Below are 15,839 nucleotides of genomic sequence, written 5' to 3'. Positions count from 1 at the left end.
CCAGAAAGACCCAGATGTATTTATATCCTCATTTTGTAAATGATGAATGAGTCACAGAGAGGACAGGCATTTAAAGTCTTGCTTTAAGTTTGGAAATGTAGTTCTGTACCTGCTCAGACTGGAGGTTGTACATTGCCTATGCCCTTGAAATAACCTTATTCATCTGCACCTGGAAGTTGTTCTCCATCCACAAAACCCAGTGGGGATATTTAAAGCCAATTCACAGGTGTCTGAAATTTTACATATAGAGGTGTGAGACTATTTAAAACATATGTGCAGGTGTTTACACTGCAAAGTGCAGGAGCAAGTCTGTGCACATCCAATTTAGGTTTCATGTTGAAAGACAGGGCTACCTTAAAGGAAGTCCAGGAACAGGTGGCAAGGTTGGCATGTTCTCAACTAGATCAGAAAGGAGATAAACCATACTATAAAGAGCTTATTTTTATACTATATAAAGTAAACGCTGGTTGCTTGTTTGACGTTACGGGGTTTTTTTCACACATCTATGAGAATATTTCAACACATAAAGGTGCATTAGCAAAGTACCTGAAGATGATTCTGTGTCTGTCGTTCTCTCCAGTGTTACGGTTATTGATGTTCTGCTGGAAGGCCTGATCCTCCAGAGCACTGCTGCTGGCTCAGTGGCTTTACACCACTGACTGATTTGTTCAAGATGCTCTGAAAGTATCTCATGAGGCTCTGGGTGTTGCACAGTCCCTGCTCAGTAGCATTTCAGCACAGTTCCAAAGCACGAAGGACTAAACTGTGCAGAGGGTCACCCAACTGCAGAACTTACCCATCTCCCACAGCCAAGTACATGTCATGCCCATTGCACGGAACTGTCTTTCCAGTTCAGCACTTCCTACACACCCAGCTGCCTCTGTTCACATTGTTAGGCTGCTGGCAGATCTGAAGTGACTCCTTAGGTACATCCACATGCACACAGGAGTAGCAGAGGTGCCCTCACAAGGGCTTGAAGTCATCCAGCACCTTCAACACATCAACCCCAGCTACTCTCCAGAGCCAGAAAATGCAGAGTCAGCATACAGATATAAAAATGAAACATATTCAGGCCCTGGAAGGTTTGGCTTTGGCCCACGCTTGGCCTTGGACTGCTCATTCTGAACCTCCAATGCAGGACTCTGTGGCACTTCTCAGGATACAACTGTTCTGCCTGGTGCTGTTTGCACTATTTGGGAGCATCAGCACTCTGAGAACAGTGATAGGAGGCATAAACAGCTTTAAAACCAAAACAAACTCTTGCTATCAGAGTCACAGGGCGAACTGTCCAACACAACATTGGTCTCTGATTTTATATTTAATTTTAGAAGCTGAAACTAAATGTTTTAATTTTATATTATTCTCAACATAATGCTAATTTGCTCCAGATGTCCACCCCGAGCTGAACGCTGCCATTTTGCATAGAAAGCATGTGCGTCAGTGATTTATTCCAAATAGCTTCTATTTTACTGCATTTCATTTTATTCTGAATGAAGTACTTAACAACATGTTTCTCTTTAAGAACCTTACTTAATCATATGGATATAATTTCTTCAATTTACGTTTTCAGTTCTTTAGTGTGGTGGCCACAGGGTGTTTCTTAACCTAGGAAGATTAAATGCACATGTTGAAAGCTGCTTATATTTGATTTTGAGGCACTTTCATTTCAAAGTCCTTTACGTAAGGTACAGAAGTGCTTGTGGTTTCCTGCTAGGTTACGGGATGGAGGTATAAGTCTCAGGAAAACCTTGCAGATACCTTCTAAATGTTGGATAATCATGCATGACAATAACATAATTTCATTTCTTTCAAAACTGTGGTCTGCTGAGAGTGTTTAAGACTTTTTTTATTGGGGTTCAGAAAAAAAAGAGATTTGATTTTCTTGTCATTTCTGGGCTACAGTTCAACTTTTCAATTTAAAACTTATTTCCGTTGAGGTCCATTTCCAGTTTTCCCTCAAAATATTATCTTAGAAAATGTCTTTTATTCAGTTATTTATTTATTTATTTATTTAGCAGCATATTAAAAATTATGTGAGACAGTTCAATATGAAACCTTTGTTATTTGAGCTTGGCTCATTCAGCCATTCCTGTACATGGGCTGCTATTGGTCAAGTATGTCAGGAATGTCCTTTGGCAGCGTCCTCAGGAGCTACGTCATGTGTGTAAAGCAGCTCCTATGAACGAGTCTGCATTGGTACGGGGCTGAGCTGAACCTGGGAAGCCAAGTCCAGAGAAGATTCTTCTCCTTTCATTGTCAAGCTGACCCTGCACAGGTAGTTTGCAGTAAGATAGGATGCTTCTGCAGTGCTTCTACAGTAACACACTGGTTTCCTCAGATATCAAAACTTGCTCTTCTTCCCTTTTAAAAATCATTTCATCCCTTTTCTTCTCAGGCTTTTGCATGGCAACCTGTAACCACAGAATCTAAATTTCATGGGGTTTCATCATATGCAAGGCTGCTTGTTTCCACCTGAAATGACGTTCATCTGTGTTCATTTACATTTTCTTGCTGCATTTTTGGCTTTTCATTTTTCAGAACTAACCTTGCTGTTACTCTACAATTGTATTAGTTTATGACACTGAATTGTTGACACAGCTGGTAGGGAGCTAAGTGCTGTGGTTTCACACAATAAAATTTCAGACAATATGTGTAGCACTTCTTTTTCATACATATCATTTGAAAGCCATATGATTCACCAATATGTGTTATTGTTATCCACCCATGTGGGCTACAATCTATTTTAAATTAGTGAAGTGACTTGCTAAACTCCCTGTAAACAATGAGACTGTGGGAAAACATGAAGTGCTATTCAGAAAAGAACATTGCTATACTGCCTTTTATCCAAAGGATCCCACAGTGCTATAGAGAATGAAGGGACCTGGCACTGCTGCCACACTGTCTGCTCTTCAGCAGAGCTCTTCTTCACAATAGTCTTCAGAAGGCAACTCCACCACTTAAAGCTGGAGTAGAGTTTGGTGAAGATTGTAACTGGCCACAGTAGTTCAGTGTGCTAGGGTGCAGTAAGTCACCGCGAGTGCAAAGTAGCAGTGGACTTTGGTGTGTTTGTTAGCAAAATCTTCATTTAACATCTCCTTTGGAGGCTTAGGCACAGAATGCAGTAGAACCCCTTCACAGGTTGGTGTGCATCAACTACTGCAACTGTTGAAGCACATGCACTTAGTGCACAGAAGTGTAAGGTGACAGGAGTGTGCTCAGCCTCTAGCTAAAGGCATCATGTTCTATGGGATTTACCAGAGCGAAGGAGCTTAGGTAAGGACCATTGCTGTGGCTCAGCTGAAATATGGTAGTCATTTACAAAGTGCAAGGACAGAACTGCATTTCCAGACTCTAAGACATGGTTCTTCCAACAGCGCAGTGCTTAACCAGGCCTAGACACTGATTTGATTTGGCAATGCCAGAAAACTGACTTCCTTTAAAACAGTGAGGTCTTGAAGCCATTTTCTTAGGAATATAGCTCACAGGTTTCCTTCATGTAAGGAACATGGCCAGGCAAGATGAGAACACTGCAAGACTTAAAATTAACGACTTTGAGTGAAATGAGAAGTTTCTCATTTGTAGGGAGGAGAGCCTGTTCTCTCAGAAAGACATGTTCTTCTCCATGTTGTTTCCCTCTAGGTCTCCCAGTGTAAAGGCACCCTGTGGAATTCTGTTGTAGTGTGACTGAGGTGGGTCAGTGGGTGAAGGAGGGAGCCATGTCTCTTGAGGTTCTGCTCCACAACCAGGGCACAAGGGAAAGCAGAATAAAGTTACCAGCCCTGAAAGGATAACAAGCTCCCAGCACGTTGCATGATCTCTCCTTCCTGGTCAATCACGAGAGCTCTTCTAGGGCTCTTTGCCAGAGCTCAGCTCTACACATGCAAGAAAGTGCTGAGCGTAATCATGTGTATCTTAGCAGATCCCTTGCCTTCCAGGGATTACAGGGGGAACCCCAATCTTCATTTATGGATAATCAAATTGGCCAAGGATGGCACAAAGGAGAGCAGGAGCCTATCTGAGCATGGAAAATGGCACCAAGTTGTCTACTCCCTTGCCAAGAAGAACCTTGGATAAATTTGTATGTTCTTCTCACTTTGTGCAAAAATTGATCCAGTATTGAAAATTTCATGCAACTTGTCAACTTGCAGGGAAACTTTATTCTTCTTGGCTGATCTTTGGAAGCCACAATTTGAGATAAAAGCTCCATTATGTGCATGTGTGAGAAGGACAGTACCTTCTAAGATGAAAAAGCCACTCTGTCTGAAATGGGAGAAAACCTCACAAACAAAGCTATCCACTTTGTGAAATGAACTTTGTGAGGAAAACCAATGCTCTATGTTGAGCATACAAAAAGTTATATTTGCAACAAACCCCCCACATAGGTGAGTGGAGAGTTACCTTACTGCTAATTTTCGTCTTTTCTAAGAGACTTTGGTTGTGGTTGTCTAATTTAGTTAGCTGTGGCCAGCAATTTTGAACTGTGGATCAGTATTCACCCACAGGATTCTCCTTTGTTTGATCTGCCAAGGACATGAGCCACTTTGTTCGCTGTGATGACATGTGACAAGTTATGACTGTAAAACATATTTATTTATTGGTCTTGACGAAGATAGGAGCTGGGTTTCCCAGGACTACAAAATAAATAGTCTAGGGGATAAATGGGAAGTTGGGATGGACACTCACTGTTGCCGGATTACACCATATCCATTACAGACGGGGTTTAGTGTCTCAAATCTTCCTGTGACCGGGGACAGGCAGAGCACAGACCTAATCCAGGATGTTTGTGGCTGTGGTGCATTGGAAACCCTTCCTGTTTCTAGACGCGCTGTTGGCATGTTCCAAAGGCAGACTGGACTGTGTGCGGATCCTTCTCTTCCTTTGCTAGTTCATTAAAAAAAGAGGAAAAATATGAAAAAAGAGGGAAGTTTTTCATTTCGCTTTTCCATTTCAATGTTTGTTAGTGAATACACTCAGAATATTTCAATTACAGTTGGTTCTAGTGTCTGATGCCAATATAACAGCTTAAGATTGTTTGCTTAGTTCCTGAATGTGCACATTGTTTTTAGCAAACAGTTTTAATTTACATGTTTGTCCTGCCTCTCTTTGAATCTCCCATTGGATTCAGAATGTAAACCAGGGCAGGCAGTTTCTCTGCCGTTCTCTTTGCAGATGTCTCCCATAGAATCTAGAGTGCAAAGTGCCCTACACCAGGTACAAAAGGGTTGATGAATTCCCAGCATGCATGAATGTCCTCTGCTGAAAGAGAGCGCTCAACACATTACAGGGACAGCTTACAGAAGCAGGGTGTGTAATTTTTAATAACTGGGATAAAAACCCTCAGTGACATCTTTAAAATATAAATGCTTTTTCTTGTTTCTTTTATTCCCCCCCCCCCCCCCCCCTCCATTTTGCCTTTTCATCTCTTCTCCTTTCAATTCCATTAAGCTTCATTGTACAATAATGTATCGCAGTGGACTTTTTTCAATTATGTTTTTGATTTTTTCCTCCTTGTTACTATAAAACTCCAGATGTTTTGAGACTTCATGGTTCTCTGGATATTTTTTCCTTTATTTTAATCTTCTTTTGTAACATGCCACACATGTGGTATTTTGGCCTTTTAAGATGCTATGCTACGCTAATCAGCCAGAAGTTTTGGGGTGGGTTTTTTTTCTTCTTTTTTCCCTTCTTGCTGTTGTCCTCTCTAATTCTTTCTTCTTTATTTTTTTCCCCAACTGATTAGTCCACATGAGCCATAATGGAGTCTCCCTTTGTCCTGGGGCTGCATTACTTAGCCAAATTAAGTCTTCACTTAAAACTTGCAAACTCTTATACCTGTAAGTAAACTGTGAGCACCTATTCCATCTTGCAAGGCAGTGAGATGCACTCTGTACAGAACTGTTTGTAGCGGAACTGGCCTCCCAGACCAAGAGCACAGACTGATATTTGAAGATGTGACTAAAATGTGAACCAAAGATGTAGGCAAGAGACAGTGAAGTCTCAGCTGAGAGAGGTGTAACTTGGTGATGTGTTAGATGCAAACTGGAACTGAAACATTTCCTCAGAAAGTGAGGTAAGACAGTCACTTACTACTGCAGAGGAACAAGTTTTTGAAGTACATGTTGTAAACTATATTTTTGGCTAAAAAAGAAGATCTAAAGGAACTGGAGGGAAGCACTTTAGTTTTCTCTGTGGCTCTCTGCTGGCACAGCTGGAGAGGGGTTTCAATTGATTTTGTTCAGTCGTAATTTTGTCCCGCAAACAAGCAAATCTGCCTTCAGACACTGGAGCAGCAAAACACGGATTGTGCGTTGTCCTTTAATTTCAAATAGCTTGCAAGCTATTCAAAAAATCCCAAATAAAGAACAGTTTCCCAATTACATATGAGGAAATAAGGGGCCTGACATGTAGATTTCGGGGAGTGGGGGTGTCTCCTTTGCTTATTACATGACCATATGAATTTTACATTTTGTTTTCTAAAATGTTGCTCCATGCAATGTTATTTTTGCCTGCAAGCCATAATAGTGTATTCAGTCCAACTGTAATGAGGTTTCAGAAAATTGTTTGGTTTCCAAATGACATATTTAGCGAAACCTTATGGCAAAATTTGTGGCTGTCATGCTGCTGATAGTAAAATATCCCCAACTTTCCTGCTTCATTCTCATATGTTGCAGCAACTAAATACAAGTACCCCTGTTTTGACAAATGTTTGTCCTTCTGCTTGATTAAAGAAAGATTATGAGAAAGAATGCTAAGACTTGCAGTGTGTCTTGTGAAAATGACAGGATGCTCTGATAGTTTCCCAGATATTTGGGGTTTTGCTGGAAAAATGTATGGAAAGCTCTGCTCACTGAAGTGCCTGACCTACTGGTACTAGAAGAAATAAATCTGTGAATATTGCAGTGCTTTTGAACCCTTTTCTTGACAGTTGATAGTTTGCAATTACATGAGCAAGACTTTTGAGAGCCAAAACATGCCAGTGCTCCTTAGAGACAGTGTAAGACTCAGTGTCCATCCTGATGAGCTGCTCTTCTGCACTCAGTGTGACAGCAGACCTTGAGAGATGGTGGGTAAAACTCACATTTAACGCCAGATGTGCTCAGGAGCACAGGTAAAACTATCTTTAAAAAACAAAACCCACAAGCCAGATCTAGGCTGCCTCCGTAGTCAGGCACCTACTGAGCAGGATGGGTCTCACTGAGCTTTCTTAGCTGCTGACCCCACACTGGGAAGACCTGCCATTCCCCAGGGACCTGGGGAGCTCAGACAAGGCCAGTCTTCTCTTAGGCAGCACAGCGAGAGCGAAGCAATCCCATCTGAGGGGACACCGGCGGGCAGGTGGTGGGATTTTGCAGTCAGAGAAGTCTGTGCATGGAAATCACCTCGCATGCAGAGTCAGACCTGGTTGCTGTTGGAATCCTCATGACTGTTACACCTTGCGTGGGCCAGGTCTTTGTTCCTCATGCGTCCACAACTCCTGGTACTGAGGGGAGTTGTGGTGGTCAGGAGACAGCCCAAAGTCTTGTTTAACTTATATGCTGATCACATACCTCCTCCAGGATTCTCGGGGTAGTAGTATTTCCCAGTTTCATGTTAGTTAGGAACTATGCAACCTGTCTAACAGCATAAACAAAAACGAGCCGCTGGTGTACCATGGGTTGATGTCAAATAGTTGGCTGCAATTACCCTAAAACCCAACAAGTCAAGGATGTGTTGCATTTATACTGGGCTTTTCCCTGTTCCAAACCTTTTTACCCTTTCTTCTACACACCATCAATTGTACAATAATCAGGCTAAAGCCCTAAATGCTTTCTCTGTAATAGAAATAATAAACCAAGTACAAGCAATTTTTCCCCAGGACTCAAATGAAGTATCAGGTACAAGTGTCACTTTGCAAACATAAATTGTTCAGACTTCAATAAAAACCCCCAAAGCATAGAAATTGGCAGGTCCTTTTTCTGTTACAGGTATCTCCCATTATTTTGTTACCACAAAGGGAAAAAAAGCAGCTTCCAACAATTTAAATCTGTAAATTTGAATCTGGCTGTATGAACTGGGATCCTTTAGGAAGCTGAGAGCTCAGTCCTATGGGTTGCTTTTTATGTACGCACATAGTTCTGTTGAGTTTTAATAAAACTCCTTGCATGAGTCATGTTACTCATACACAAGTATGTGCAGGATCAGGGCTTTACATTGTAGCTACAAGAGAGAATTAAAAATTAATCCAGCCAGGAGTTAGCTAGAAAAAAACAAATCAGATATTTGGATTCTTGTGTTGGACAGAACAACCCATGTGCTGAATTTACTGACATCAGTAACAATTTGGGGCCTCGTATGCTTCCTGCCATGTCCCCAACATTAGGCTCAGTGTGCTATAAAACACTGATGCTATTAAAGAGTGGTGTGGCTGTTTCCTCCCCTCCAGAAGGGCTACGTATCCTCACAGGATCCTTTTTCTCATAATGTATTTTTCAATAAACGTTTCCCAATTTTGTAATCAGTTGGGAAGAAAGAACATTTCACAATGTTCATAAGGCTTGTAGATGTTTTGACCAGACATAAGATTTCCTATTGATAGTATTAAATGCTTTGGAATGAAATGTTTTGGGTTTTCCATCTGTAGGCTGTCTGAGATGTCAGCAGCCAATATGACCTGCTCTTTCCCTTTCAGGTCTAGAAAGAAAAGGCAGCTTGTTTAACTGATCTTGCAGCAGAGAGCAGAGGTGTATATTAATGAGCTTTCTCTAATGGCACACTGGACCTATTTAGCACTACAACTGTGAAGGCTTCTCTTTCTCAGTCATAACTCATTTCCTAAGAAAATGTCAGTTATTGCTTCACCTTATGGTCTGAGCTGTTCAGTTTATAGTTTATTTCTTCTGATCTGTTCCACTGACAGATATTCTAGACATGACTGTGATTAAATATGCTTATGAAAATGGTAAACATTTGATAATATAAACCCTTTGGGGAATATGCTGTTATTTCTGCATGGCAGCATTCTCAGGTGCATTACAAGTATAACGTGGAAGCAAAGAAAAACTATTTTAAGCAATTACAGTTATTAGATTAAATTGTTTTGGTAGGAAAACTGTGATGTGTTTAGATCACTGTGAGATAATTCAGTGTTTTCATAAATATGCCTTTTAAATGCATGATGCTGCAGCAGTTCCACTCCAGTGAGATTTTAGTGTAAAATAAAGATAACACATGTATTTCCATATGGCAGTGAGCTAATTCAGTCCTGTAAATTTCTACAACATATTTTTTCCTGGTAGAAGCCCTGTTCTAAAAGCAGCAGTCATTCTCAAATGCAATAACTGCATCATGCTACTTGAGGCAGTCTGGCATCGTTTGGTGTCTGTGTGTAGCACAGCACTGTCTGAAGCACACATTAACAACCTCGGAGTAAAGACAAAAGTAGTAACTGCAATATAATTATTATTTTTATTGATGAACTTGTTTAAGAGCTCTGTTGACATTTAAAGACCTTGAGGATCATGCAGCGTTTGTTACAGTTATCCCAGGCATCAAACATCAACAAAATGTTTAAGATTGTAGCATTAAGCAGCGACAGATTGGGGCCAGATGTCTGGTAGATACTGTAAGTAGCCTTCTCAGCTGATCAAATAGCTCTTACCATCCTAAAACCCTTTTGAAATCCAACATTGTGCTTTGTAGTTGAAGTTGAGACACTTGTCTCAGCTTCATCAGGATTGATGGATCTTTCTGGAGGTTATTTGAAAAGGAGAATGATCCATGACAAGTGGTGTCCCTCAGGTGTCCACGCTGGAACCAGTACTGTTTAGTATCTTCATCAATGACACAGACAGTGGGACCAAGTGCACCCTCAGCAAGTTTGCAGAGGACACCAAGCTGAGTGGTGTGGCTGACATGCCTGAGGGACAGGATGATGTCCAGAGGGACCTGGACAAGCTCTAGATGTGGGCCAAACTTCTGAAGACGTAGACTGCCCATGGCAGGGGGGTTCCCTGCCCATGGCAAGGGGGTTGGAACTAGATGATCTTAAGGTCCTTTCCAACCCTTACTATTCTATGATTCGATATCTCAGGTGACTCTGGTTCTATCATGATAGCTGTGATGGGGAAAGATGGAAATCTGTACATGGCAGATAGTTGTCTATACCCATAGACCGAAATATGCCATTCAGACAGATTCAATATCTACCCAGGACAGTAAAATATTTAGGGCAGTAAAAGCCGTAGTGATCCTTTCATGTAGGAGTGGCTGGGAAAGGCAGAAATTCGAAGTCTGCCAGGAAATGCTCTGTGTGTTAGAGTTCTCATTGTGTTTAATCCGTAGTTTGCAGAGGTGATCACAGCCTGCAAAATGCAGCAAGGTATGATGGACCTTTCTCCATCACTAGTTTAAATTGCCTTTGTCAGGTCATGTGCCTCCAGTTTACAGCATCTTCCAGGTTCCATCTGCATCTGCTCTCCCTTCCCATTCCTCTGCCTGCAGTGCTTGATGCACCAGCTGAGTCAGGAGCTTGCATGCATCAATGTATACGAGGTGTTTGTGTCACAAACAGAATGTGACGGGGATTGGCAAGGCGGTGGTTTCTGTGATGCCATCTGAGGGACCACAGCAGCGAGTGGAAAGCTGCTGAACAAAACCTTGACTCAGCAGAAGGAAGTGACAAAGAACTCATTAATTTTGTGAAGGTCAGGATTTCACTCCTTATGAACAAGAATTGTACAAAAAATCTGGATTCCAGGAATAGTGGGTTTAAGATACACCTATGTTCTTTCAAAGTTGTTAGTGTTGATATGAATTGGGCTTTGTTTCTCTAATGCATTCTTTGAGATCTCAAATCATAGAGCATCAAGGTTTTTATCTGTCTAGAGACACTAGAAGATCTGCAGTGTCATGAAGCTGCAACAGAGTGGGCAAAGTATGTGCATACCATGACACATGATTATGTGTGCATGTAAGTGTACCTATGTGTAAGTACCTGGGTGGACCTTATGGCTTTGCTGGTGCATGAAAGTGCATTCACATGCATCTGTGTTCACCTGTTAGTTCCCAAAGCCCACCCGAGGGACAGTGCCTCCACCGCAGTTGCCTGTTGTCTGTGGCACTGAAACTTACCAGTGAGCAGTGCAAAACACCCTTCCCTTGGCTAGTAGCTGGAAATTTTAGTTATTTTTTTATTCAGATTTAATTTGAAACAGCTACTTTGGTTATGAATGCCATGCAGCATTTTATTACTAATGAAACGGGTGCTTAAGAACTCAGAATCGCTCAGGTTACTGGTTGTATAAATGCTGAGAACAGATCTGAATGATACGGCTGGTAAAGAAAAGGGTGCAGAATAACAGCAGAGTTCTTTTGGATTGCTCTTCAAATGGATCAGGTCTTCTTGTAATAGTCCGTACTCATCTGCTCCACTGTATAGTATTTCAGACATCTGAAACCAGGTTCTAACCTGCCACAAATAGCTTCTGCTGCTCTCTGTCTGCAGCAGCTGATTGTTATTGCCCACAGTGGTTCCTGTGCCAGTTAACATCTAAGAGAACTCACCACAACACTTGTTCTTTCTTGAAATCTTCTGTTCTGACACCATGTCTTTAAGCGTTTGGTACTTGAGACAGAACATGTGAGATATTTATAACCCTTGTATTATTACTGAGCTACACACCATGTCTTCAGTGACGGATTAAATGAACAGCACAAAATGTTGTGTTTCATCCATAGATTTCAACAGATGTTTGAATGTTGGTTGATTTATTGCATGTTCAACTTGGATCTTACACTGTTCTCATTGTGGTTGCACATGGTTTATTTAATAGTACTTTACAATGATTTTTTTAATGACATTTTTCAGTTTGAAGGGTGCAACAAGGCATTTTCTAGGCTTGAGAACCTTAAGATTCACCTCCGGAGTCACACTGGGGAGAAGCCATACCTGTGTCAGCATCCCGGCTGCCAGAAAGCTTTCAGCAACTCCAGCGACCGGGCAAAGCATCAGCGAACACACCTGGATACCGTAAGCATGATTTCAGACTGGGAGCTGCTCTGAGTTTTCCAATGCTCCTTGTACACAATCTGTTCTGCGACTGGAGGGTGACTGTTCCTTTTCATGAGGAGCATCTTAGAAAAGTCAGCTATAGGCAACTGTACTTTTGTATTTAATTGTATGTGCTTTGAGGTGGTCTTGATCACAGAAAGGCAAATTCAGCTGGCTTACTCATGCTGAGGAACAAGTTACTCAGGATAAGTTACTCAGCAAACTCTCCCATTGTTCTTGTTCCAGTAAGAGGAGGCAGCAGTAGAGTAAGGTACAGGATGAGTGAAAGCTGAGTCACTGCTGCTGTACGGAATGTGTGTCATTGTATTGCTTCCTGCCCTGTGTTGCTTCAGTGAAGTCTGTTCTGACTGAACACAAAAGCAATTCAGACATCTCATGGAAGGTAAATGCATAGCAGGTTTGGGCTTAATTTTGTAAAGGTAAAAATACATCTGTCTTATAACTATATGAAATTTGTACATAGGAATTAACTGTAAGAAACAAATTCTTGCGTACAGTTGGTAAGTTCTGGCTCAACTCTACAAATCTCACTTGTCTGGCAGAGAAGATGGGAGCCTGTTTCTGAGGCTCCAGTAAAATTAAATCACCATATTATGGTGCAAGAAAGCAAGTGGACAACTTTGCAGAGCAGTTAAGTAAGTTCTCAGCATAAAGTTTGTAAAGAATAACAGGCAGAGCTGTTCCTTTGTCTTTTGCAAAGGAATGAATAGATGGTTTAACGTTTGGCCAAGTGCTTATGGGGCAGAACTTTTGAGTTTAATTGATATTTACTTTTTAAGCAGTTACACATTTCAGACAGTGCAGCATTAAGGAATGTCTAATGTACATTATGCCTTGCAAAAACAAACAAGTAAGAGAAGCAAGTCAGTCACATTTTCCAAACCAAAGCACACTTACAATAACAATGTTTTATTTATTTGAAAGTCAACCTGAGATATTTGAATTTGTAATTAGTTCTCAAACGTGTCTGTTTTGAAAGCGGAGACACTAAATCGGGTGCAGTTTTGAAAGCGAACTGCTTGAATCGAATAGATGTAGTTTTTATTAGCCAAAGTCACCAATAAAATGCCACTTATTAGTTTTGAAAGAGAATTCAAATGGTTACTAAAATAAGCAAGAATTCTTATATCTGTTGTTCTGTGCATTATTGAAGACAAATCTCTTAACTTGCTGTTTTCTTTTCTTCTCCCTTTATCTCTGTCTTTATTATCTGAAATGCTCATAAATCAGGACAAAGGTACAGTAATCATTTTCTACTAACTTTCTCAAATGTCTAAACATACCCTCCATGCTGTTCTGCTGCAGGTTCTTTAGAACTCTTTCTGTGGTCCTACAACACAGTAACTAACTTCTACTTACCTGGCGTAATGAAGTCCTGTGGTCTAATGTAGTGTGTTGTGTGCTTATGTGAATGTGAGAGCTATGGGATGGTGCTACTGTACAGACTGCACGTTCTATTAGCTCATGGGACAACATAACAGCCGGGAATGCCAAAGCAAAGAGCCATGAAGCTTTTCCAGGGCAGTCAGATTTTCATGTAGTTTCCCTATCACTAAGCTGAATGATTCTATCACTAATCTGAACGACATCAATGATTTCAAAAATACTCTGCTAGTTTCTCCGCTAAGGGATTTGTTAAAGTTTTCCATAGTTTTTCCTCAGGTGTCAGCTCTCTGTGTTCCAGACACTCTCAATAAATCTGCTTTGCCCTGTAACTTTCTGGGTAGGTGCTGTGTTAACCTGTAAGGTCATGAGTTGGTGAATGATTCTATTATTCCTTCAGAAATTTCCTGCTGGCTGGACAGAGCAGCCACACTTATCCTCTGGAGGTACTTACAAAGAAAAGGGGTTTATATAGGCTGCTTATTCCTTATTGAGTGCATTTGGAACTGGTTTTAAAGCTTCTCAATGTAGGTCACCCCATCATTTATCTTCTCCAAAAGGAGAATCTGTAAATCATTTCAGAGACTTACTGGTAGTTTGATCGAATCTCTACTAAATCATCTGGAAGTAGATCCTTCTCCAGAACAAAGGGAACGTATCTGTCCCTGTGGGAACAAGGGCATGTCATCACCCCTCCAGGAGCAGAGCAACTTGTTTAAAGGACCTCACAGTCACTTCTCCTAAAACCTGTGGGGTTTTTTTCCCTTTGTGCATCCTCTTTCTGAAACCAAGGGGGATCACAGAACCTGACACTGAGGTCATGACAAACCTATTTTCTACCTTTGGGAAGACACCGAAAGGTCTCACTAGTCCAAGTGAAAAGACTAAAGTGGTGCCGACAGATGAGGCAAGAAAACAGAGAAAAGATGAACCTTCTGCTCAACTTTAAAACTCTGTGAGCTTTGATATGCAGCACTCTTTCCTACACTGAAGTCAATGGTTACTTAATAACAAGCGCTAGAGTTCCTTTGCTCAACTTGGAAATCACACATTCATTTGGAGGTTGTACTGTAACACAGAGATGGTGTTTCATGTGTTGGGAATAGGCATAACTAGAAGAACTTGATGAGGCTTTCAGTCATTGGGACTCCAGAACCAGTACTTAAACTGGAGCATCCTTATTCATTTATTTAGTCATTTTCCTATGAGAGGAGAGCACTGGAACTGCCTGCCCAGACTCAGATGGTTTTCCCAGGAGGTAGTGCTCATACTGCTCCTACACACAAAAGTGTCAAACTCTGCCCCATGCCAAAATCAGCAGGAAAGGTCTTCCCAACAATATCAACAATAGTGGGTTTTCTTTCTCTATTGATTTGCTCAGATGTTAATGTTTGATGCAGGTTGTTTGGTTAGGAGTTATAAAAAGAAAGATATTGCTGTTGTTATTCAAAACAGAAACAAGGTATGAAGGAAATCAAATGTGTGCTGTACCACAAGTTTTGCTCTGCTGTGTATGGAACATTGTAAAAACTATGTAAATCAGGACTCAAACCCAGAGCTTCTGTATTTATAATGACACTGGGTGATCTGATGATCATTTTGTCTACTTTAAATGCTAGGGAAAACCCCATCCAGTTACAGCTCATTAGCATCTAATCCAGCCCAGTAATCTATACCCAACATGCCAGAGTATCGATGTGTCAAGTGCTCTCAGTGCCTGCACAGAGTGCAGAATCAGAGTTCTCAATGTGGTTCTGTTTGCATCATGTCAGGCTTGTGTGCAAAGTGGAGACAGAACAAATGTGGAAACGGCAAAGAGAGCAAACAGCTCAGGCTTACCGCTGTGTTCCACAGACACAGCTGTCCTTCAGCTCTGTGTGCTGACTGTGGAGATGCAGAGGAATGTGAACTCTTCTCTTTGCTCACATTTACAGAAGCCCTATGCCTGTCAGATTCCTGGCTGCTCCAAACGCTACACCGACCCCAGCTCCCTGCGCAAGCACGTGAAAGCTCATTCCGCCAAAGAACAGCAGGTGCGTAAGAAGGTAAGAGCCACCAGGCAGAGTGACACATCCCACATCTCCTCCATACAGTTATGTTTAACTTACCTTCAGTTTAGGTACTTCCAAATCGGAGTTTTTCTGGAATATCACTAAAGCAAAACTTCAGTGGAGTTCCTTTTCCAGTTGGTTTGTAATTCCTGTTGTTAACCAGTCCACCTTATCCTTCTGTGCCTTCAAGGCTACCACTCATTTTGGTTTGCTTCCTCTCCAAGTATTTTTTTCCTGTTCATCTTTCATACGCAAGCCCAAATTCTGCTGTCATTCACATAAAATATCCATGCATTGAGTCTCTGCCATCAGCTAGTAAATACATGTTGGCAGATCATCTACAACACAAATGAAAC

The 15,839-nt window shown here is 41.3% G+C and overlaps 1 protein-coding gene across 6 annotated transcripts in view; it reads left to right on the top strand.

Moving 5' to 3' along the window:
• The window catches only part of GLIS1 (GLIS family zinc finger 1), a 204,657-nt gene that overhangs the window by 152,393 nt on the left and 36,425 nt on the right, over positions 1 to 15,839 (top strand). For 5 of the 6 annotated variants that reach the window (XM_030493503.1, XM_030493498.1, XM_030493499.1 and 2 more), the window contains 2 exons: positions 11,846 to 12,007; positions 15,367 to 15,477. In XM_030493503.1, coding sequence (XP_030349363.1) covers positions 11,846 to 12,007; positions 15,367 to 15,477 — 273 coding nt within the window. The remainder of the gene's footprint in view (positions 1 to 11,845; positions 12,008 to 15,366; positions 15,478 to 15,839) is intronic. The other variant, XM_030493502.1, reaches the window with a different exon arrangement.

Source organism: Strigops habroptila, chromosome 8 (assembly GCF_004027225.2).
Source record: "Strigops habroptila isolate Jane chromosome 8, bStrHab1.2.pri, whole genome shotgun sequence".
In the NCBI taxonomy this organism is placed as follows: domain Eukaryota; kingdom Metazoa; phylum Chordata; class Aves; order Psittaciformes; family Psittacidae; genus Strigops; species Strigops habroptila.
This window is presented reverse-complemented; position numbering and strand designations above follow the sequence as displayed.